The 25,672-nt window shown below is 41.4% G+C and overlaps 1 protein-coding gene across 1 annotated transcript; it reads right to left on the reverse strand.

Annotated features, from left to right (window-relative positions):
* Window positions 1–837: 837 nt before the first annotated feature.
* Window positions 838–13,822, reverse strand: Prdx3 (peroxiredoxin 3). The gene is made up of 7 exons (XM_038343663.2): window positions 13,699–13,822; window positions 12,380–12,515; window positions 10,337–10,478; window positions 9,323–9,458; window positions 7,090–7,193; window positions 1,791–1,956; window positions 838–1,534 (listed from the first exon to the last, which is right to left on the reverse strand). Exons 1-7 carry the CDS (start codon window positions 13,732–13,734, stop codon window positions 1,481–1,483), a joined length of 774 nt encoding a protein of 257 aa, XP_038199591.1. The 5' UTR covers window positions 13,735–13,822; the 3' UTR covers window positions 838–1,480.
* Window positions 13,823–25,672: the final 11,850 nt, after the last annotated feature.

Genomic DNA, 25,672 nt, shown 5'->3' on the forward strand with positions numbered 1-25,672 from the left:
CTCTTACATCTTAAATTAACCCATTTCTATTATTTTGTATTGCCGTGAGTCTGTGGCCAACTGGTAAGGTTATGGCATCTGTCTCCTTTGGCAGCTACATGGCATCTTTGACTCCGCCTACTCTCTCTCTCTCTCTCTCTCTCTCTCTCTCTCTCTCTCTCTGTAGCTTTGGAGCCTGTCCTAGCACTCTTCTGTAGACCAAGCTGGCCTCAAACTCAAAGATCTGCCTGCCTCTGCCTCCAAGTGCTGGGATTAAAGGCATGTGCCACCATCGCCTGGCTTAAATCCTTTCTTTTATAAGTTGTTTTGGTCATATGTTTTGTCACAGCAACAGAAAATTCACTAAGACAGTTGCTAACTTCCTTTTCTACATATTTCCTCTCATTTGATTCATATAAAATCCTCAAGACATATATAATTACCTTTGTTTTACAGATGAGAAAATAGACCCAGTCTTTTCTCCCCAAGTGCTTCCCTGAAAACACTACTCAAAACTCTGCTCCAAGACAGCAACTACCTGATTTCTACTGTTTATTATTGGTCTTCTCCTCTAGAATCAAGAGAATGAAGATGAGGGTTTGTTTTTAATTCACTCAAATGTCTCCAAAGGCCATCTGGCACAAAGGCCATCTGGCACAAGTTTAGCATTCCAGGAGCTAACAAAATAATGGATGAAAGTTTAGGTACTAGTCTTGCCTGCTAAATTTCAGCTTCATGAGAGTGGTTTCAGCGTTATCTTGTTTGGTTTCAGAGCCAAATGTCCAATAAATAATTATTCGTTGACCTAAGTCATCAAAGGATGAGGTGTACCCCAGAATAAAGTGACCCAACAGTTAATGATGTCAAGAATGCAAATAGTTTAATGTTCATTCTTAAACTATACTTTACATCCAGCACTTGAAGAAAATGATTATGGTGTTTTAAAAATCCAACCACCAGATTAGACATAGTCCTTCATGATTATACCTCTATACCTAAGGACATTATTAGTTAATGAATACAGTAAGAATAATAATGGGAAATTCAGCTTAATACACAGAAATTCAGAAAGAAATTTCAAGACTTTGATCAGAAGTTTTCAGTGCTGGTGCTATGTGCTACTGCATTGCAGACCAAGGTTCAGAGCAGGCTAAGGAGAAGAATGCTTGCCCTCTGAAGACATGATCTAAAAAATGAGGAACTAAAATAATAAAAAGAAAGAAATGGGGGACCAAGCATTCTGTGGGAACTGGTTAGCCATCAAGAAGTCCCTAGTAAGGACAGGTATGGAAGCAGCTAGCCATCTTTAGAGAGCCTGAGCCTATCTTACAAAACAAAGCCGTGGAGCAGTACTCATAAACACAAGCATGATGAGGTTCTGCCATCTATAAATAATCTTCAAATCCTTGAAGGGATTCCAGCTGTGGCTCTTTTCTGGGATTCCAGCTGTGGCTCTTTTTTGGCATGAGAAGTTTTGGGTGAACACCAGACATGGGATGATCTACTGATGGACCTTCTCAAAGTACTCTTTGGAAGCTGTTGGACTCGGCTTGATCTGAAAATTAAAATTAAACTGGGTGAGAGAGACTTCATGATAGTAGAGTCTCAACAGTGAGCTGAGCTCCAGTTTTAAACTAAAATGTCTTCGCTTTTGAAGATTAGCCTTTTTTTTCAAAACATATAGATGAAAGCTAACTAGCAGCCTACATACTGTCCAGCTCAGAGTCACCTCTGTTGGCTCCCTTGATAGATTATCTTTAGGCAGAGAAGACTTAGAATTGGGGCCTGGTACTCTGAAGAAAACAACATACCGTAGGGGACTCTGGTGTCCAGTTGGCAGGGCAGACTTCTCCATGGGTCTCCACAAACTGGAACGCCTTCACCAGACGGAGGGTTTCTTCCACACTGCGGCCCACTGGGAGGTCGTTGACACTCAAGTGTTTGATGACACCATTAGGGTCAATAATGAAGAGGCCTCTGCACAGAATATATCCTAATCAGTGATAACAGAACTAGAGCCAATAACTCTCATTTATATCCTTTTATGTCTTTCATTCACTTTTAATAAATTCATAAAACTGTCGAATGCTCAAAAATGGGAGTTTTAGGGACTGAAGAGACTGCTTAGCAATCATGTACTGTCTATCCAGACGACCTGAGTTCAGTCTGTAGAACCCATGTAGAGCAGCACACAACTGCCTGTAACTCCTGCTCCAGGGGACCTGATATCTTCTTATAGCCTCCAAGAGCAAGTCTCCTAGCATGCATGTACTTCCACATAGTCACACATACATAATTAATAATTTTTTATAAATCTTAAAAAGAAAAACCAGAGCTGGAAAGATGGTTCAGAGGCTAAGAACACTGGCTACTCTTCCAGAGTCCCTGAGTTCAATTTCCAACAACCATACAGTGGCTCACAACTATCTATAATAAAATCTGGTGCCCTCTTCTAGTATGAAGGCATACATGCAGACAGAAAACTGTATACATAATAAACAAAAAAATCTTAAAAAGAAAAACCAACATGGAATTAGTATTATACAAATGTTTGTCACCTTTTAGTAGTGACAGATGTTTTGATAATGCCAGACTACCATGTGAAGCATGTTATAGGAACATTGCAAAAGTGTACCCCCAATGTGATGTATCTAGAAGAAATGAACTAGAAACAGTAAACACCTTTATTCAGTGACCTAGCAGGCATTCTTTAGACTCCTGTTCAGACTCTGGTAAAGTAACCACATAAATGTGTAAGAGGAAGAAATGATGTTATCTCTATTAAGTGAATATTTAAAATGTTACCTTTTATTTATATGTGTGTTTGTGTGTGTGTGTTATGTATGCATGTAAGAAAATATCTATGGAATCCAGAAGAAAGGGTTAGATTCCCTAGAGCAGGAGTGGTGCAGTGTGAGCCCTGGAAACTGAAGTCTGTCCTCTGCCACAGCAATAAGTACTGCTGGATCATCTTTCTAGCACCTCCCCTAATGAGACAGGGTCTCTATACACAGTCCTAGTCACTATTTAGACCAGACTGGCCCAGAACTCACAGAGATCTGGCTTTCTCTGCCTCCAGAGTGCTTGGATTAAAGGCATATAATACCATACCCAGGTTCACAATTCCTCTTTAAAGGGACACAAGGACTTCACATGTCAACTACATAGGGAAAAGGCAAAGTACAAGGGGCTTGTTCTCCTGTGTGATGTTTAGAATCCAGGCCTTGGGACTGACCGTATTCTTCTGGTGCTTGATCTCTGAGAGAAGACTAACATCAGCTAGACTCAGCTTTCTCTACCCTTAGCCTCAGTAACCAGTAGATTCATGGTGTGGTAGTTTGAATGTAATTGGTCCCCATAAATTCATTAAGAGCAACACTATTAAGAGTAGGTATGGCCTTGTTGGAGGAAGTGTGTCACTGCAGGGATGGGCTTTGAAGTCTCATATATGTTTAAGTTACACTCATTATCTCAGTTCACTTCTGTGTTCAAGGAGATAAACAGACTAAGAAATGGAATACAGGGAGAGGTGACCTCAGGGCAAGATCCCACTCAGCTAAATTTCAAACTTGTGAAAAAGAATTAAAGAAAAGCTTAGAGCTGGGTATGGTGGTACATGCCTTTAATCCCAGTACCTCAGAGGCAGAGACTTGTTGTAGATCTCTGAGTTTGTGGCCAGCATGGTCTACAGATCCAGATTCAGGGCAGCCAAGCTTTGGCAGTGAAGGAAACTATCAAAACCAGAAAGGTAGTGAAGATGTAACTGAATGAGGGGACCATGTTCCAGCCCCAGTAAGCAGCAGAACATGGCAGCTTTGGCCACAGGATTCCTAGCATTAAGGATAGAAGAAAGGGGTTATGGAATCTGCCTCTACGACTAAGGAAAGTTGCCAAGGCCAGGCATGCATCAGGGTGTCCCTGAATGAAGGCCACTGCATGAAGCTATGACGCTGAAGCCTGGATTGCCTTGGAGAACCCAAGATGTTGGAGATGCTAGAGCTATGGTATTTAACTGCCAAGGAAAGCTGTCAACAGGGAGTGGAACCAGCCCAAGAGAAAGAAGTGTGTTGCAATCAACAAAGCTGACAGGAGTTGGAGATCTGAAGAGTGTTTTTACATCAGACATGGAAATGCAGAGTTTGGAGTTTGTCTAGCTGGTTTTCAGTCTTACTTTGGTCCAGTATTTCCTCACCATGCCCCCCCTCCCTATGTTTTGGAATGGTAATGAATATCCTATGCCATTATATGTTGGAAGTATGTGACATGTTTTTTTGATTTTATAGGGGATTCATGTAGTTAAGAGACTTTAAAGTCATGTAGTTAAGAGTTAAAGTCTCTTTAGAGACTTTGAACTTTGAAACACTGAGATTGTGGTAGCCTATGGGGACTTTTGAAGCTGGACTAAATACATTTTTGCATCATATTGTTATAAGTTTATGGGGCCAGGGAGTGGAATGGAGTAGTTTGAATGTAATTGACCTTTATAAGTGCATTGGGAGTGGTACTATTAGGAGGGGTAACTTTTTTGGAGTACGTGTGTCCTTGCTGGAGGAAGTATGTCTTTGTAGGGGTGTACTTTGAGGTCTCATATAAGCTCAAGCCACACCCAGTGTCTCAGTTCACTTCCTACTGCTCCTTCTCCAATACCATGTCTGCCTGCAGGCTGCTATGTCCCCCATAATGATAACAATGAACTGTAAGTGACCCAATTACACATTTTCCTTTATAAGAGTTGCCATGGTTATGGTGTTTTTTCATTGCAATAGAAATCCTAAGTAAGACATAGAAGAAGGAAGCATAACAGACTACATTTTCCCCTGCCACTGCTAAGTATGGAGAAGCTTGGCTTTGGTTTACTAAGAAAAACAGTAATCTTGAAGTCAAGAAGACTGAGTTCCAAAAGGCTGCCAGCACTGAGGTTCAACACGAGTTGGGTTTAGCAACTATGTGGGAGCCCACAGAAGTGGATCATTCTACCTTAACTAAAGGTCAGAGTTCAAACATATTCTTGCTCCTTCAAGGTTATAAGGACAGGAGGTTTGACGTAAGATGTGGCTACTAACAGGATGTTTTGACCTAGGGTATGGTTACTTGATGTTTTGAGTATTAAGAAGGTAATTACTTTGTTCTTCGTACCTTGGTGAAGAAGTCTTTTGCCTTCGCCCCTCCTTTTTGGATTGGGGTATATAAAGGCTATGAGAAATAAACACAAGGCAAATCTCTGTATTTACTGGATGATCTCCCGACTCTTATCTGTTATCTCTTGTCTATTTCTTTCTCAATCCTCACTCTTCCCTCCAAGTGTGGATGAATATGTCAGGTCGGATCAGACACAACTGTGTGGCATCCCAAGGTGTGGCTCTCTTCTCCTTCATGAAGTTAACTGCCTGAGTCCGTCCTTCACTCTTATTCTCATAGACATCAAGAAGACAGCTAAAGCCTGCGTTCCCATGAAGAAGCACTCAAGAAGAACTTTCCCCTGTCCCATAGAATGAAAGTACATAGAAAATACAAGCTATAATAACTGCCTGGAGCTATTCCCTAAACTACCTCACCAGGTCACTCCTATACACCTACTAGAGATTCACCTCCATTTTATCTAGGAGAAAACTGAGGCACAAAAAGGCAAATAACTTGCTCAAAATCACAGAGTCATTAAGAAGCCAAGCTTAAAAAAAAATCAAACCATGGCTTTTAAAACACTATCTCCATTGAGAGAGAAAGAAAGAGACAGAAGGACCTTGAAAAAGCTTTTCTCCCCAGTAGTTCAGGAGTAGCCATCACTGAAGGGCCCCTACACTGTTAGAAAAAATGGATCCGTGGGACCATGAAGACATCGCACCCTTTCCTAAACGGAGGACCAGGTAGTGAACCAAGCACACATCTTGGCCATTTCTCCAGTCCTCACAGAAACTATTTCATCAGTGCCTAAGTAGACAAAAAGGCTTTCTCATGGGACAGGGAGGTGGCTTAGAAGCTAAGAGCACTTGTTACTCCTGCAAAGGACTTAGGTTAGATTCCCCACATCCATATCATAGCCAACAACAATTTATAACTCCAGTTCCAGGGGATATGACCTCAAGGGGATAGTGCTTGCAAATGGTGCACAGACATACATGCAGAGGACACACACCCACACACATAAAATAAAATAAATTTGTGATATTTATTTTTGGATGTCCACCTGACTATACCTGGAACTAACTAAAACCCAAATGACTGGGCATACCTGTGGTGGACTTTCTTTTTTTCCCTTTCAGTCCTGGACAGTTTTTTCCCTGGACAGTCCCTGGCTGTCCAGGACCTTACTCTGTACCTCTGCTTCCAGAATGCTGGGATTAAAAGTGTACCCCACACCAGCCAGCAATTTTTCCTCAATAAATTATTTGAAGGGATGACCCACTGCTAATTCAGATCTTTGAAGTGGGAAGACATACCTTTAATCTGGAGCACACCTGCTGACAGTCTATAAGGAGAAGAAGGAAGCTTGCTCTCACTTTGCCGGATTGCTCTTACTCTTGAGAGCAAGTCCATTCCTTCACAGGTATTAGAGCCACTTTTTGGAGATTCTGGAGTAAACTGAAGGCCAGCTAAGACATCCAGCCTCATGGACTGAACTACTACTGGATTCTTGGGCCTCTCATTAGTAGACAGCCATTGTAAAGACTAGTTTAGACCACAGCCTGTAAGTCATTCTAAGAAATCCCTATAGATAAAATAAATAACACACACACACACACACACACACACACACACACACACACACACTCACTCTAGAAGTTCTGAACTCTAATACAAAATCTAAATTAACAAAAAAAGCTTCTGTTTCTGTAATTTTGTCATCCAGGTATCATATCTGTGTTACCTGCCCATAATCCCAGCACTAAGGAGGTGGACCAGAATGAGCACAAAATCAAGGATAGCCTGGGGCCATATATTCAAACCCTGTCTCAAAAAAACCAAAAAAACAAAACCACCAACACAAAACCTGTATTCCTTCCTGAGTTTTATTAAAATTGACAAGCAAAACGCTTCTCTTTACAAGTCCTCAAGAGTCAGTATGACACTAGTGTACGCAAAGCCATCCCAGCTCTAAGGAGCCACTCTTACCTGAGTGCAATGCCAGCACCTTCCAACAGCACTCCGTAGTCTCGGGCTATTTGCTTGGTTAAATCCGACAACAGCGTGATATTCATGTGGCCCAAACCACCACTCTAACAAAAAGGCAAACAGGACTGGTTTTTTCAGGTGGTCCTACAATGTCTGAACCATGTACCCATGTTGATGGTGGTAATAGTAAATGCACACTTCCTTCCTGTAAACGCGCCTAAAGGAGATACAATTATATTTGCCATTATGTTTTTTAAATCTATTTTTATTTTATGTGTTTTACCTGCATATCATATGCATGCAGTGTCTGAAGAAGTCAGCGGAGGCTATCAGATCCCCTGGAACTGGAGTTAAAACAGTTGTGAGCCGCCATATGGATGCTGGGAACTGAACCTGGATCCTCTTGAAGAATAGTAATGTTCTTAACCAATGAGCCATCTCTCCAGTCCCTATTATTCCTGTATTAATTGATGTGTATGTGTGTGGGGAGGGTGGGCACATGTGTGGGTTCCAGTGTTAGAATTCAGGTTGTCAGGTTTGCTCAGCAAGTATGTTACCTGATGAATCACCACATTGACCAATTTCCACTGTTTTAAAGATAAGGAAACTGAAGCTCAAAAAAAAAAAAAACAACAAAAAAAAAACCTTTTTTTTTTTTTTTTTTTTTTTTTCTGGACACTGCAAGCAATAAAGAATCTGACTGACCTTTCCTTATCTTTTTGAGTCAAGGTCTCATGCAGCCAGATTGGCCTCCAATTTACTGTATTGCCAATGATGACCTTGAACTTTTTCTCTTCCTTCCTCTACCTCTGGAATGATGGGATCACAGGCTATGCTAATCTACCAAGTTTATGGTAATAGGGACTGAACCCAAGTTTTCTTGTATATTAAGTAAAAGCTCTGAGCATGCCCTGCTCTCTTTCTCCAATCGTTAAAGCAGCTGTTGAAATGAAAACTAATTTCTGAATAATAAAAATGAAGGAGTCGCCGGGCGGTGGTGGCGCACGCCTTTAATCCCAGCACTCGGGAGGCAGAGGCAGGCGGATCTCTGTGAGTTCGAGACCAGCCTGGTCTACAAGAGCTAGTTCCAGGACAGGCTCCAAAACTACACAGAAACCCTGTCTCGAAAAACCAAAAAAGAAAGAGTGACAAATTACTCAAGTCACTATTGTTAGTCCTGGATCATACCTAGTGAAGTTTTGGTAGTTTTTTTTTAGCAGATTTCTAGACAACATCACACAGAACAGTACAGCAAACTTACTATGAGTTCAAAGTACAGGCCTAAGAGGAAGCAATAGACCCTAGCCATGTCCCTTGTCATGCTGAGCCTGTCTCCATTACTATTTGAACTTGGAAAATATACATGGAATGGGCAGTAAAGATAAATACAATGTCCATGGAGTTCTTACTAACATAGTTTACAGACTACTAATAGGCAAGGATCTACAAATGGCCTGCTTCAGGAGGATACATCTCACCTAATACAGAGCTTATCTAGAATGCATGAAGCCCTGGATTTGATTCCCAGGAAGGTATAAACCAGGTTCTGATCCTAGAACTTGAAAAGTAGAGGCTGCAGGATTAGAAGTTCAAGGTTATCTGAATAATGCATCCAGTTAAGAGGCCAGCCTGAAATACCTGGCACACTGTTTATGGAAAGGAAGCGGGGAAAGGAAGGCAGTTAAGCAAGAAACTCACTTCAGACTGATTATGCTTTAACGATCCCTAGGCTTTGTCTTAAATTTCTTCTGTTAGTGCATGAGGAAAAGGCAATGATTAATTAGATAAGAGGATTAAGTTCTGTTCTTCTGTATAACAGGTGACTACAGTTAGAACATATTGTATTTTTTAAACTAGCTAAAAAAGGGTTTTTATTTGCTTTTTTGAGAAAGTCTCATCATGTGGCTCTGGAACTTACTAGGTAGACCATGTTAGCTTAAAACTCATGAAGATCCTCCTGCCTCTACCTTCTGAGTGCTGGAATTAAAGGTGTGAACCATCTGCCCATCTAAAACAGGAATTTGAATGTCATGGCCATAAAGAAGTGACTGATGAAAAGAACACAGAATAACCCAATTTGATCCTTGCACAATGTACACATGTATCAAAACATCACATTGTAGCCCACAAATATATGCAATGTTTTTATTGTGTGGTCTATATTGTTTGTGATTTAGAAATGAAACCAAAGAATAAAATAAAACCAAGGGAAGGTGACTGTCAACCAACTTACCTTCCTTGGCGTATTGATCCAGGCAAGATGACTGAAGTGGGAGTCCACTGAAACTGCAACCACTTCACAGTTTACATCATGAAATTCATTGGCTTTGTCACTGAAAGCAACAATTTCTGTAGGGCATACAAAAGTGCTTGGGGAAAAAAGACAGTTTCATCAGATCATGTAAAGACAAAAATTTAAGACATAAACAGTAATTTGTCTAAAAGCTAAATTGATTTGCTTAGGGGGCAAAAATGGTAAAATGGGCTGGATTAGTGGCATACACCTTTAATCCCAGAATTTGGAAGGTAGATGGAGGAGGATATTTGTCTGTTCAGTTCAGCTTGGTCTACATATAAATATGATACAAAAACAAATAATAAAAAATAAAATAAAAATAAAAAAGTGTAAGCTTTCTTTCTAGTTGCTGGACATGGTGGTATGCACTTTAATCCAGGAACTGAGGAGGCAGAGGCAGGCTGATCTCTTGTGAGTTTGAGGCCAGCTTGGTCTATCATGAGTCCCAAGACAGTCAGGGCTATATAGAGATACCCTGCCTCAATAAATCAATCAACCTGGGGCTTGAGGGGGCACATATTTGAAGACTTAAATTGAAAATTTGTATTTGAATAAAGCAGCTTTAAGAAAAACTCATTTCTTATACTACTTTCTCATTTTCCAACCAGACTGGTATAAAGTTTAAACTGGTTTAGAGAACCATTAATCAAAAGCATGTAATACTGAATTGTATTAAAGGTTGAGAACATTAGCCAGTGATTACCTTGCATGCAGAAGGCCTGGGGTTTGATCCCCAAGACCACCAGAAAAACTAATAGAACCATATTAAAACTCCTCCATTAAAGTAAGGTCATTTCTTCCATTAAATTCATCACATGAGCTATAGACAGCTGAGGCCAATGAACAAAATCAGAAAGACTCTTCCTCTTCACTAGAAGAGGAAATTTCAGTGAGTCAGAATCCACCACCAGCTCTCCGAAGGATATGAAAGCATTACAGAGTCAGACTTACAAATCCAAAGGGTAGAAGAAAAGCACCAAATATTTCCCCTTAAAGTCGTCAAGACTCAGCTCTTTGAACTCTCCGTTGACAACAGCAGTACCCTTAAAATAGGGAGCATGCTGTGTGACAGCAGGGGTGTGGAAGGAGGAACCTAAAAAAGATCACAAACCTGTATGTAGCTTGTCATCCACCGCATCAAGCACTACTTGATTTTATCCAAATACCTTTCATTGAAACTTATCAAATAAATTTATTATTTATAACCGGAGATATTATTAATACAACTCAATGAGATGGTTCACTTTATTTATTTTTTAAAAAAATATTTATTCATTCATTCATTCATTCATTCATTTATTTATTGTGTATACAATATTCTGTCTGTGTCTATGCCTGCAGGCCAGAAGAGGGCACCAGACCTCATCACAGATGGTTGTGAGCCACCATGTGGTTGCTGGGAATTAAACTCAGGACCTTTGGAAGAGCAGGCAATGCTCTTAACCACTAAGCCATCTCTCCAGCCCATCATCCTCTTGAAGTAGCTTGGTGCTACCAGGAACAGATGTGTCTCACTGTCATGAAAAGTCATCTCTCCAGCCCGATGGTTCACTTTAATTGTACATCTTAGGTACAATACTTTCCCCTTCAGCTGAGTTCTAAATTATACACAAATCCAACTCAGTGATAGGGAGAAGTGTGTGTGTGTGTGTGTGTAAATTCAGAGGATGGGATCCAGTATTGATCCCTCTTTTCTCTCTTTTAGCATCTGATAAACTTAGAACTCACCAGTAGGCTAGCTGGACACAAGTGTATCTATCCTACCACATCTGCTTATACGTGGGTTCTGAAGGTCAAACTGAGTCCTTGTGCTAGTTTACTGACTGATTTAGCTATCACTCCAGCCCTGAAGAACAGAAAGAAAAAATGAAATGCCCTGGAAACTAAAGGGAGGAAGACAAAAGAAAGCAAAGCCAGAGTCAGGCTTAAAAAGGCCCTTAGTGTCAAGCTGCAAGGTTAGCTCTTCACCTCAGGAGAGAATAGAGTCTGGGAGGTTCTGATGTAGGAGGACAGCTGTTTTCAGGAAGATTAGGCTATCAGGAGGACAGGACTAATGTAAGGACTCCAGTTATCTCAGCGAGAGGCCCTGAGGTGTGGCAGAGAGAACACCAAGAACAGATGCAGGACATGTTTCAAAGCTGGGGTGGGGTGGGGTGGGGTACAGGGAAAACTCAGTGGTGTCTACTCATTTTATCCAGGGGTCTTTTTGTTATTATTAAGCTGTTATAATTTAGCTATCTTAGAGGAATATCCTTTATTAAGTATATTACACAAATATTTTCTTTTTCCTAGATTACAGCTTTCTCTACTCATTTTCTTTTCTTTCCTCATTTCTTTGTTTGTTTTGTGCTTGCAGACAGGGTCTCACACTAAGAGGGCTCTATTGGCCTGGAACTTATTATGAAGTACAGGCTGGCCTCAAACTTGTTAGCAATCTCCGTGTCTGCTTCCCTACTGCTAAGGTTACAGTTATTCACTAACCGCATCTGGCCCCTTTCTTCTTTCTCTCTTGGAAACAGAACCTTCCTATATAACCCAAGCTGGCCTCAAACTTGTGTTGATATTCTAACCTACCTCAGCCACCCAAGACCTGGAATTTCAATTGTGTGCTGCTATGCCTAGTTTTTTCCTTTCCTTTCTTTTATTCCCCCCCACGGAGTCAGGGTTTCTCTGTGTAGTCCTGACTGTCCTGAAACTGACTCTATAGATCAGCTGGTCTCGAACTCAGAGATACACTTGCCTTTGTCTCCTGAGCGCTGGGATTAAAGGCGTGTCCTGCTTTATTTTCTTCATGTTCCTTAAAAGTAGATCTTAAACTTTTGACACTGCCAATTACTTACTGTTCCTACACAATTCCTTATGGAGCTGGCCATCTCTACACATTTTCATACTGCACTTTTTAAAGCACTGAAGATAAGTCTCATGCATAGCCAAGGTCCAGAGTTGCTGACATGGGTTCCCTTTTGGGTGCAACTAGAACACAGTAACACTTACTGGTGCTAAAGGCAAACTTTGGTTGGGCAGAGGCAGACCACAGTATGTCTGTCAAGCAGGGTCTTCTAGAAGCAACAGGCCTAAGAACTGCTGAAGCACAAACACCCCGGGAAATGGCACCCACATGCTGAGCAACCTGCAAAGAGAAATGCTTTCTATTAGGAAGGCTTTCTGGAAGGGTGACTAATGGCTGACCTTGCTGCTGGCTGCCGTGGCCGTTTGTCAATGGTGGCCTCAGCTGTCCGTTTTCCCTGTAAACCAAATACCAAATCAAATTAAAATCTTCCTTCTTCTTCCTTAAAGGCTGCAAGGCCGAGGTAATCCTAAGAATACAGTCTCAGGAATAAAAATCTCCAGATGCCTACAAAAGTTCGGGAAGGCTAGGCCAGGCTGAGTAATTAACTCCCCCCAATCAGCTGCATGTGTGGCCATATCAAGGTTTTTCTCAGAAAAAGTCTCTCCCAGACTCTCAGTTAAGCAAAGAAATAAGGCAAAGTTCATGCCTTGGGAGAGTTTGGCCCGAGTTCAAGGGAAGTATTTGCTCAACTTTGATGTCCAGTGTAGCTAGGGGAGAAGGTAGGTGTTGCCCAGAGCTCCAGTGATGAGAAAAAGGGGAAGGTGGTTGGTAAAAGAATAGTAAGCTGCAACCACCAGAGAACAGCAGGTAACAGGGCAGAGTCCAGCCTGAGTGTGGGAGCAGAAAGCGGCTCCCATTACTACAGTACTTTAAGTACTAGATTTAAGAGTGAGCCCACAGTCCCAAGTCAAGGTATGGCATTACTCCTTCCATGGCAAAGAAAGGAAAGCAAACTGAGATTTAGAAATGAAAAGTCAAGCCAGGTGTTGGTGGCACACACCTTTAGTCCCTGCAAAGGGGAGGTAGAGGCAGGCGGATCTCTAAGAGTTCGTGGTCTACAGAGTGAGTTCCAGGACAGTCAGGGCTACAGACAAGCCTGAGAAGGGAGAAAAGTCACTTGCCCAAGGTCATGTTTGGTGACTGACCCTAGAACACGGGATCCAATACACTGGCCTACAAAGCCAGACCTGGGTGCTTTAGTGAGGGGAGAAGCAGCAAGGGGATCCTCGATTCCGAGACCGCAAAGACTCCGGGAGCGCACCACCCGCTGGGGCTAGGGGAAAAGCTGTCCTGCGCAGGCGCTGGGGCCTTGCGGGCCGCAGGAGGCCTCTCGGTGCGCGAGCCGAGAGCTCCCTCCAGTAGCGTCAGTAGCCAGCAGACCCAAGAGGGCGCGATCCGGTCCAGGAAGCAGGTCCCGGAGTCACGGCTGTGTCATGCGTCTGCCCAGATGGCAGCCACTCACCGAGGACCAGAGGAACCTTCCAGCAGCGGCCGCCATCTTCAGTGCACGCGGGAGGCAAAGCAGACAGAGGAGCCTGCGAGCAGCGGGTCCACGCTGGGTGCTGTGTCTCCTACGTAGGGCGTGGTTTCTGAGTCTGGGGGCGGGGCCTGGCGCGCAGGTTGGGTTTACGGGGCGGGACCGAGACGGGAGGGGTGTGGCTTACGTGAAGAGGCTGTGTGAATGTGGTTTAGGGTGGAAGGTGGAGACGCACCCCTTCCTGCTCAGGGTGATATTTCTTTTCCTCTTGGTCTCCTGAGGAGCTGAATGCTTCTTTTCCTATTTGTTGTACCAAACCTATAAAGAGCAAATGAAAGGGTCAAGTAGCCACTTATTTCAATGTTTCCTATTGATTTTGTTTTAGCTTTGTGTGGTGGAAACTGTGAGAGAATCCTGTTCCCATTCTACCTCAGGTGGAATCTTCTGGCTTCTGCATTAAATGGAACAAATTTAGTTGTTTGAGTTTTTAATAAGCTCAGTGACTTAGAAGCATCGAAGCTTAGTATGCTTGTAAACCTTTAGGATTGTGTGGGGGCTTCCATTTGACCTCTGCTCAAAATTGGGATAACTGAGACACATTTCAAATCAATTTATTTATTAATATTAAGTGCTGAGTGGAGAGCACTTTTTTGTTGTTGTTGTTTTTCGAGACAGGGTTTCCCTGTAGTTTCTAGAGCCTGTCCTGGAACTAGCTCTTGTAGACCAGGCTAGCCTCGAACTCAGAGATCCACCTGCCTCTGCCTCCCGAGTGCTGGGATTGAAGGCGTGCGCCACCACCGCCCGGCTGAGAGCACGGTTTTGAAGCAGCACCTCAAACACATAACGAAATTCACGCGATATTCACAGCAAATGCCGTCTGTAAACTGGTATTTTCCAAGCACTGTTCTGTTATTAATTTACCTCCTCAAATCTGCATGCCATAAATAATATTTAACATTTTCTGTAAACTAGCTTGCTTTATAAAACACAAATGATATTATTTAAAACGTTAAACATGAAAAACTTATAACAATATAAATAGAAGGTAATTAATAATAAACACACTAAAGCAAAATACTACAAAGTTCCAGCTAGATGCAATTACTTGCTGAAAGTCTAAATTTTATTAAAGAGAGAGGTGGTCAGAGGCATTCTCTTCTAGCTCCACGGAGAACCTTCTCATTTGTGTGGCCAGAGGACTGAAAGAAAATTCAAAAACACTTTCAGGGGGGCTGGAGAGATGGCTCAGAGGTAAAGGACACTGGCTGCTCTTCCAGAGGTCCTGAGTTCAATTCCCAGCAACCACATGGTGGCTCACAATCATCTGTAATAATATCTGGTATCCTCTTCTGTACTGCAGGATATATGCAGGAAGAACCCTGTATATATAATAAATTAAAATCTTAAAAAAACTTCCAGCTTTGTCATGCTGAGATTTTACGTTATTATTTATTTTGCTCACCACTATTCCAGAAGTATGTTTCATTAAGCTGTCCATGCACCCTTAGGTGCTACTCAGGGTAACTGCCTTGGTCAAAAAAAAAAAAAAACAAAGAAAGACAAAAACAAAAACAAGCAAACAAACAAAACAAAACATCTTAGACCTAGAGACACCTCATCTCAACCAGTTCCCCACAGCACCTGACTTGGTCTTAACTGGTACCCAATGTTTGTGTTTAGCAGGATCCAAATGAAAGAAATCATAGAATACTGGTGCTCAAATCTGTGATGGAATATAAACCAGACATAAAAAAAGAAAGCTGAGCTTGATGACTCATACTTGTAATTTCAGCACTTGGGAGCCTGAGACTGGAGGATGACTAAGAGTTCAAGGCCAGCCTTTGCTACTATGTAAGACTCACTTTTACATAAGAAAAAAAAAAAACCAGGCTGGGCAGTTGTGGCACGAATTCTGATTGGTCTTAATAAATAAAACCTGGAGTTAGATACTGGGGTGAAAGATGAAGATCAGAGAAGCAGAGCAGGCAAACACTAGAGAGACCTTTTACCTCTACCAGTGCTCAGGCAAGGGGGCAATCCTGTCCTCAGACTGTCTCCTCAGACTGTATCCCCAGACTACAACTGTCTCCACCAAACCTCAGAGTGCACTGCAGTCCTATTTCCTCCCATCTTATATTCCTCTCTCTGCCCAGCCATATCACTCCTGTCTCCACCTCCCTAGAGCTGGGGTTAAAAGCATGGGAACCCAAGTGCTGGGATCACCTTTGTGTGAACTCTATTTCTCTTTTAGACAGATTCAATCTCATGTAGCCCAGGGTGGCCTTGAACTAACAGAGATCCCTCTGCCTCTATCTCTGGAGTCCTGGGATTAAAGGTGTGTGCTACCACTCTCTGGCCTCTGGTGGCTTAGCTCTGCACTCTGATCTTTAGGCAAGCTTTATTTGTTAAAACACAAACAAAAATATCACTATAGGCAGTGGTGGTGCATGCCTTTAATGCCAGGACTCAGGAGACAGAGGCAGGCATATATATCTCTGTGAGTTCACGGTCAGCCTGGTCAACAGAGTGAGTTCTAGGACAGACTCCAAAGCTACACAGAGAAACCCTATCTCAAAAACAAAACAAAACAAAAAAGCAAACAAACATACAAACAAAAAAAAAAACAACCCAAAACTCTCAGGTGTGATAACAGAGGTCGTTAATCCCAGTATGTGGAACTCTGTGAGTTCAAAACTCAAAACTGTTTGGTCTACAAAGAGGGTTCTAGGCCAGCCAGGGTTATATAGTGAGGCCTTGTCTCAAAATTAAAAAAAAAATAAAACATTGAAAGATACTACCATGTAAATGAGCCTTAAAACCCCTATGTGGAGTCTGGAACAATGGAAGGAGAGAATTCGTTCCATAAAGTTGTTCTCTGACTTCTACACATGCACTATAACATGTGCCTCCTCCCACTCACATCATATGACTCCAATAATGATGATGATTGCAATGTTGGACAGAAGGGAAAATCTGTTCTATTGTTCTGTCTAGGTGTATTATTGGTTAGCAAACCCCCATACCCAGCCCAGAGTCAGTGGTTTTTTTTTTTTTTTAGTTTTTTTTTTAATTTTATTTCAGAGAATGGTGGATTTACAGATCCCAGGTTGAAAATGAGACATAAATTATGAAAGAGAAAGGAGTGGGACTTTCTCTTTTCTTTTGGGATCATCCCAAAGGAACTTCCCCCCTTTTCCAGAGCTGCTTAGAGCAGGCAGAGGGAATGCTCACCTAGGGAATCTATTTCCCTCTTCCGTTGTGTGTGTGTGTGTGTGTGTGTGTATTCCACTTAAATAGCAGGGGTCCCTGGATGAGAGGTCTGTCCTCTCCCCACCTTCACACAAGGACCAAGCCTGAATGTGAGCAAACCCTCCAGCTCTTGGAATGGGATGGGACAGGTGGAGGGTTTTGTTTTTGTTTGTTGGTTGGTGTTGTTGGTTTTTTTTTTCTGGCTGACCTGGCAGAGACAAAAGAATTCAGAGAGGAAGGGAGGGTCCTACACCAGAAAAAGCCACTGGTCAATACAGGGAAAGAAAACTGACAGAAACATAGAAAGACACACAGAGAGCTACACATACATAGAGAGACATAGAGTTAAAAAAAACAAACAAACCAGGTGTGGGTGACCACTCCACATTCATACACTTGAGCAGACAGAGGGATCCAGTGAAGTCTCACATGATTCCCAGACACTGGATCAGCAGCTATGTCCAACCTTTCCTGTGTATCCCATCAGAAGGCACCTTAACCAGACTTACCAGAGGTGACAGAGCAGGCAAATTTCTAATCTGTTTCCTTTGGGGTGGAGGTGTCAGACCCCTCTGAAGCTTTAGGCAGTGATTGCTCAAAGAGAGCCCTAGGAACCTGGAATATCTCAGATTGCGCAGATTCTGAGAAGTCTGCTGACCATTGCACTCTTCCTCCCTCCAAGGGACTCTGAGACCCCTGGTGTCTCAGGGTTTGTTCTCTGGGATCTCACTGGAGCCTCCAGAAATGCTGTGGGGTGTTCACCAGAGAAGACTGTTCAGACATGGGTTTAAGCCAATAGAAACTCTTTATTAGTGGGCTGGCAACTACACTGGGTGTTTGGGTTCCCAGTGTAGCCCTGAGCCTTTATCTGGGTGAACCATTAAGCACAAAACCACCTTCTGGATTGACATACTTTAGTTAACAATAACAGTTAGCTAGAAGAGGTTGCTTTTTGGCTTCTATAGATCTGATTCTGGATAACTTTTCTTATTAACTGAAGTATGTCAACTCAGGACCTGGTTTTTGTACTTAAAAACTCTTCTGAGAAAGGCGCAGGACTACACTGGGATCCCAAACCTCCATTGTAATTGCCAACCCACTAATAAAGACTTTCTATTGATTTAAACCCATGTCTGATCAGTCTTCTCTGATGAATACATCACAATGGAACCATAATGCAGACAAGAACATGAATCAGGATGTGAACTATGCTATCTAGCATTGCGTCTTCTTTCCATTTCCTCTGGAGTCCCTTAGTGGCTATTTCTCTGTGTAGCAATTCTCCTCCTCACAATGCAGGATGTACTCAGTTCCCAACTTTATTTAAAAATAAGTTGGTTTATCTGGGAGGGGGTGCACACCTTTAATCTTGGCACTTGGGTGGCAAAGGCAGGTGGATCTCTGTGAGTCTACAGAGTGAGTTCCAGGACAGGCTTCAAATCTACACAGAGGAAGAAACCCTGTCTCTAAAAGCACCCCCCCCCCAAAAAAAATTTGGCTTGATTTTCAAACATCTAAAAGCCTTTCAAATTTTCCTTTCCAAGCAATAGAGCCTCCCTCACCCTTAGATGAGCTTCTTCCATTCCTACTATGGAAGTGGTGAGAGGGATGAGGAGAATTTGAACTAAATAGCTGATCCCTTTTGGCTATCAACATTACATTTCAGAACTATTAGTGCCTAGTCAGCACACAACAGAAATACAAAAATGCATTGTTTTCAAAGGCTTTTTATGGTCTCCATCCTGTTACTCTGTGAAGGCCCCCGCTAAATGATTTTGAGAAGAAAAAAGTTGCTCTCCAGGTACAGAAGATTCAAGATACTGGGGTAGGAGGTGCAGAGTTTGAGTAGAGGTGAGGTAAGATTTACTGAGAAGGAAGTTACAAAGCTTTTTTTTTTTTTGTCTCATCTTTGGTCCCTCCTAAGTCATGTCTCAGAAAGAAGGGAGAACGAGAGAGATGGTAGAGGAGTGGCTATAGACTAGACCCTCCAAGGCAATGGGATGGCAAGAGTCCCACCTTGGAACTACTTTTTGGTTGTAGTGGGGGAGGGCAGGGTCTCCTATAGCCCAGGCTGACCTCAAACTCACCTTACAACCCTTCCTGATTCTCCGCACCCCAGTGTAAGGATGTACTGGGAATTGTACCAGGAATTCATATGTGTTAGGTGAACACTCTAATAACTGAGCTGCATCCCAGCTCCTAATGTGGGATTTCTTTCCTTCTTTCTCCTCAGCTCTCCACTTGAGGCAGGGTTTCTCTGTGTGACAGCCTTGGCTATCCTGGAAGTTACTGTGTGTATCAGGCTGGTCTTGAACTCACAGAGATCTACCTGCCTCTGCCTCCCAAGTGCTGGGAAACGTGGAATTTTTTTTCCTTTTTGTTCTTAGGAAATTTATTTATTTATTTATTATTGGTATTTTGCCTGCATGTTTGTCTATGTGAAGGTGTCAGATCTTAGAGTTAGAAACAGTTGTAAGCTGCCATGTAGGTGCTGGGAATTGAACCTGGGTTCTCTGGAAGGGCAGTCAATGCTCTTAACCACTGTGCCAAAATGTGGAACTTCTTAATGGGGAAAACTTACAACACTTAGCATTCCTTTTCTTTAAGGACCTTCCACCCTTCTACATGGGAGTCTGCGACTGGTCTCCCATGTCCTTATTCCATTCTGCATGCTGAGGCTGAGTTCCTCTCTGGGTAATTGCTTTGTCTCTTCTGTCTTTCCATAACTAGTGATCTAGTTATGGACTACGGACTCCAGGCTTCCTACTATGTACTCTTGCTCTCTAGGAAAATCAATGTTGTGTGGTAAACATGCTACTCAGCTCCTATTATTCAAGAACACTATGCAGTCATGTGACTTTGGAGTCCCAAATCTGCAACTTTGTGATTATGGGTCCTTTATTTCTTTGGTCTGTCATTTCGTGATCTATAAAATTACAACAATGCTTATCTATTTGTCTGTAAGCAAAATCACTATGTTAACTGTAGTATTTTATTTAGTGCACTGACATCACACATTGCTTGGTCTAATCTATAAGTTCCTCAGATATTAACTTAATTCAAAAAATTTAAAAAGTCTATATTTATAAGTATTTTGCTGCATATATGTCTGTGCACCATGTAACTACCCGGTGCCCATGAATGTCAAAAGAGAGTATCCAGTTCCCTGGAACTGGTTGTGAACCACCAAGTGGGTAATGAGAACTAAACCCAGCTCCTCTCCAAGAGCAACACATGTTCTTCACTGTTGAGCCATTTCTTCAGGTGCAATTTTTAAAAAAGTGGAATGGAGAGATGACTCAGTGGTTGAGAATATGCACTGTTCTTCCAGAGGACCTGAGTTTAATTTTCAGTGCTCACAAAGGGTGGCCCACAATGGTAACTCCAGTTCCAGGGAATCTGATGCCCCATACACATGTACATATGTACACACACACACACACACACACACACACACACACACCAATGAAACATTTAAATGAGGGGATAGAGAGATAGCTCAGCATTTAAGAGCATTTGGCTTCTTCCAGAGTACTAGGGTTCAATTCCCAGCACTCACATGGCAGCTCACAGCTGTCTGTATCTCCAGTGCCAAATGAATCTAAATTCCTTTTCTGGTCTTTGCTGTGCATTGCATACATGTGGTGCATAGATACACATGCAGGCCAAACACTCATACACATAAAAATAATAAATTAAAAATGTTAAAAAGAGATTTAAAACATTTAAATAATTTTTACTAAAGTTACATAACAAAAATCAGCATTTTAGAATTGATTATTCATTGGGTTTTAATATATTCATAATATTGGGCAATCAGTACCTCTATCCACTTCCAAGACATTTTCATCATCTTTAAATGAAACTCCCATACTTTTTATATAATTACTCCCTATTCCCTCATTCCCTGACAGCTGCCAGTCCATACTCTGTCTTTATAAAATTTTTGGATGTTTTATATAAATGAAATATTTTTCCCTTTGGGCCTAGTCTCTTTTATTCAGAAAAATATTCATATCAACACTTCATTATTTGGGGGAATATTTTCTTTCTTTCTTTTTTTGTTTGTTTCTTCGAGACAGGGTTTCTCTGTAGCTTTGGAGCCTGTCCTGGAACTAGCTCTTGTAGACCAGGCTGGTCTCGAACTCACAGAGATCCGCCTGCCTCTGCCTCCTGAGTGCTGGGATTAAAGGCGTGCGCCACCACCGCCCGGCTTGATATATTTTCTATGATATGAGTATGACATTTTGCTTACATAATTTGCATTTATTAAGACAGACTTGGACTGTTTCATCTTGTAACTACGATGTATAGTGCTGCTACCGACATTTATGTATGAGTTTTTGTTTGTATATGTTTTCAATACTCTTGGGTAAATACCTAAGAGTAGAAATATGTTGGGTCATATGGTAAATCTGGTATTTCTAAGGATTCGGTTTCTTTTCTCTTTCTTTCCGTTCATCTGTTTTTTCTCATTTCTTGGAAAGGAAAAGAATACTTAAAAAGTCAGTAATGATGGCAATATTCTATATGTCTGTGCATATGTCTAAACTCAAAGAACTAAACACCAAGAAGAATAAACTTTATTTCATATTTATTATTTATGCAGGGTCTTGCTATGTATCCTTGGCAAGCCTGTAACTGGCTATACATACATAACCAGGCTGAGCTCAAACTTGCAGCAATTCTCCTGCCCCTGCCTTCATAATGTTGAGATGATAATCTCTCTCTCACTCTTGCAAAACAAAATCAGTATTTATTACAGAAAAAGATGGGACAAAATAACCATGTTCACCAGCAAATGACTAGTTAAATGAATTCTAGTATAGCCATCTCTATAACAAATATCTTGTATATGTGAAAAGAATGAGACAGCCTGAAAGCCTGAAGAATTTCCATATGGAACACTCCCCAAGATATATTGTGGTGTGAAGATGTATCATGAAGGTAGAATAGTGCTTCCATTTATATATAATGAACATATGCATAAGCATTTGTGAATACACACATCTGTGCTGACATAAAAGACAGAAATATGGCTGGAAGTCTGTGGAGAAAGTAATTGGGCTTTAGGGGAAAAAGCTGAGAGCTAGATCTGTATTTTGCGTCTACCCTTGGTGCCTATGAGATTTGAATTCAGTGTTTTTACTGCATATTTAACAATGCTATGGGTGGATATGGTTCTGTGTAATTAGAAGTTTCTCTCCTGCCCACCAGTTCCAGAATAACCACTCTGAGGCTTGATATTAATTATAAATGTTTGGTGGATGGCTCAGACTTATTACAAGCTAGCTCTTACATTTAAATTAACCCATTTCTATTATAAGTATTGCTACATGGCTGTGGCATTACCAGTCTGCTGGCATGTTTTCCCTTGGGTGGTTGGATGGCATCTCCCTGACCCAACCTTTGTATCTCTGCTTGGCTTTCTGCCTTGCTTTATCCTGCCTTTCCATAGGTCAAAGCAACTATTTATCAACCAATGAAGGCAAAACATATTCAGAGCTTACAGAAGGACATCCCACAGCATTTCCCCTTTCTGTCTAATCAAAAAGGAAAGTTTTAACTTTAACATAGTAGAATTACGTATAGCAAAACAGTTATCAAGCAAGAATTACAGTTATATTATTTAATCTATTTGTATTTGGAAAAATTAAAGAAAATACTCTTTCAGTTTTGCAACTGTAACCCAGAACTCACAGGAGTAAGGCAGGAGGATAACAAGTTTGAAGGCAATCTGAGCTCTACAATAAGACCCTGTCTCAAGGACTGGAGAGATGGCTCATCAGTTGAGAGCACTGGCTGCTCTCCAGTTCAATTCCTAGCACCCACATGGCAGCTTATAACTGTCTGTGACTTTAGTTCCAGGGGAATCCAATACCTTCACAGAGACACACATCAGGGAAAACACCAATGCACATAAAAAAATAATAAATTAAAGAAAAAGACCCCATCTCAAAAACAAGCAGTGGTAGCCAGATGGCTCAGAAGGATAAAGGTGCTTGCTACCAAGCCTGAAGACCTGAGTAGCATCCTTGAAACCCACATAGTGGAAGGGGAGAACTGACTCTTGCAGGTTGTCTTCTGAATTCTGCACCTGTCCCCATAAATGTAAAAAAACTTTTTTTTTTAAAAAAAGAAATGCTTTAAAACAACAAACCCAAACCCAACAAAAATGATCTGTCTATGTACTTTGAAATTTGAAAATTTCATGAGTTGATATTAAAAGGCAGGACTTTTTGGAGATGAGTAGGTCATGAGAATAGAGACCTACTGAAATCAGGACCATGTACAGATATAGCAGCTAAGTACTATATATGGGGTAATTCACTAGGCACATACATCTGCTGGCACCTTGATCTCAAACTTCCTCACCTCCAAGACTATGAACTGAGAACCGTTTTTATGGTTCACAAATTACTCAGTTTTAAGGTATGGATTTTGTTACAGCAACCTACATCAGCTAAGACAAACCATAAACCATAAAGACATAAATCTTTCCTCTCCCAAATACAGAGAGGATAGAGTCAGCCAGGAGAGAGGACTCAATGGTTTCCCAGTCAGATACTGAACACGCAGGGTTGTAAAGGTTGAACTATAGGCAACAGACACTTTCTGTGACCCAAGCAGCACCTCAGGAGCAGAATTCCCTCTTTAACAAGTTGGAACTGTCCTAACACATTCATGAACCTGTATAGACTATACCATGTGAAGCTTGAGGCTTATTATTGCCATTCCCAAAGTATCTGCTAGATGACATCCTTTGTCTACAGAGAAAACTTCTTCAAGGAATGGGATCTCTAGCCACATCTGCCTGTCTAAACCCTGGATTTGAGATATCACTGTGGCAGGGACAGATGTTCAAGACAGATGCTCAAGACAGATGCTCAAGACATATGCTCAAGGCTACAATACTGTAGCCTATTTATTCTACATTACTGTAAATAAAAATTCAGTCCAGGTATTCAATAGATTTCATTTAGAATTAACTAGCTAGTTTAGGCTTCAAAGAGGGAAAAAGTAGGTTCTCTTTCCTGAGAATAAATAAAATATCCACATATCCACGATGGCTCACTTTATATGTGTAAAAGCTTTTTTTTTTTTCCTAAGGCTTCTAACGTGATTAGGCCTAGAGTCTGGAGCAAGAGAATGTTTATGTTATTGTAGTGTTAAGGTTGTCCTTCCTGCCTGCTTGTCCCATGAGTCATCTAGCTGATTCTAAGCACTTTAGCCTAAGGTTCCTTTCAGTTTGCCTCCTTCTCTTTTAGAAGCAGTTCTTGGCCAGGCATGGTGGTACCTGTCTGGAATCTCAGCATCTACAAGGGAGGATGTGGCAGGAGGATCATCACAAGTTAGAGGACAGTCTGGTCTGTACAGTGAATCCAGCATAGCTAGGGCTATATAGCCAGACCCTATCTTTAAAAAAAGAAGACATAGAGGCTGGAGACATGGTTCAGAGGTTAAGAGCATTAGCTGCTTTTTCTGAGATTCTGGGTTCAATTCCCAGCAACCACATGATGGCTCACAACCATTTATAATGAGATTTGGTGCCTTTTTCTGGTATGTAGACATACATGAAGGCAGAAAACTGTGTCTATAATAAAGATTTTTTTTTTAAAAAAGAAGACATACCTGACAAGGTGGCTCAGCAGGTAAAGGCATTTGCTGCCAAGCCTGACCACTTTAAGATTGATGGAACTCAAATGGTGGATGGAGAGAAGACTCCTGAAAGTTTTCTTGGACTTCCACATGCATGCACAAAATAAATGTAAAACAAACAAGACAGAGCAGTAGCCATATTTCTTAAGCTACATCTATCTGTTAAGAGTTCTTGGTACTAAAAATAACACATGGACCGCTTTTGGTGAGGCTAGCTCCTGTCTGATGCTGAGCATAAAAAGGCAATCCTTTGGCAAATACTGTTCATAAAATGAGCCAGGGTGATGGTTTAGATTGTTCTTTACATTAGCATAAAGATAACTGTAATTACTGTTAATAATTGTAAATTACTGGAGGGAAATGCATTCTCTGCCCTGATTCTGAAAGTGCAGAATTAAGTTTTATGCTCCTACTGTGTAATATGAATACTTTGTCTATTGATTGTTCAGCACTTAATGAGACAAAAAAAGGCTCAACTTTCTATAAACCATTTGGGGGGTGAGGATCTTGTGTTTCTCTCAGACTGATAATTGAGTTCAAACCAGCTTGTCTTATTTTCTAGTTTTAAAGTAGGGTGTCCACAGAACTATTGGCTTGAAAGCAAGAGACATTTCTGAGGAGAGAGGTCCAACCGGAGAGCCGAAAGTCTGAAGAGAAGATTGGTTTTGACTTTCTAGAAAATGTAGACAATTTTATAACATTAGATTGGGAGGCCAGTGCAGATCCACTCTTCTCCTTCAAAGTTTGATCTCACAGGGAGGAGGGGACTTAGACAGGTGCTTATCATGATCTAACTGGTACTCTTCAAGCCTCCGAGAGGGCAGGAACCTATCTATATTGGTGGTTCTTACACTTTCCCACTTGACTCCTTTTTGCCCAAGAATCTTTAGGTAAAGTGGGTATCAAGGCATATAAAACAGTTATATAAACGAAATATTTACTGCTGTGGGATAATGCTCTTATACATTGTAAAGATTTGTCACGCATATTGGTTTAGTAAAATGCTGATTAGCTGGTAGGCAGGAAGGAAGTATAGGCGGGACAACCAGAC

This window comes from Arvicola amphibius, chromosome 1 (genome assembly GCF_903992535.2).
Source record: "Arvicola amphibius chromosome 1, mArvAmp1.2, whole genome shotgun sequence".
In the NCBI taxonomy this organism is placed as follows: domain Eukaryota; kingdom Metazoa; phylum Chordata; class Mammalia; order Rodentia; family Cricetidae; genus Arvicola; species Arvicola amphibius.

Coding starts and splice junctions, on each gene's coding strand:
- Prdx3 (XM_038343663.2), bottom strand. CDS start 13,734: ATGGCGGCCGCTGCTGGAAGGTTCCTCTGGTCCTCG. Junction 12,516..13,698: donor GAAGGTTCCTCTGGTCCTCG/GTGAGTGGCTGC, acceptor TTCTCTTTGCAG/GTTGCTCAGCATGTGGGTGC. Junction 7,194..9,322: donor GGATCAATACGCCAAGGAAG/GTAAGTTGGTTG, acceptor CCTTTTTGTTAG/AGTGGTGGTTTGGGCCACAT.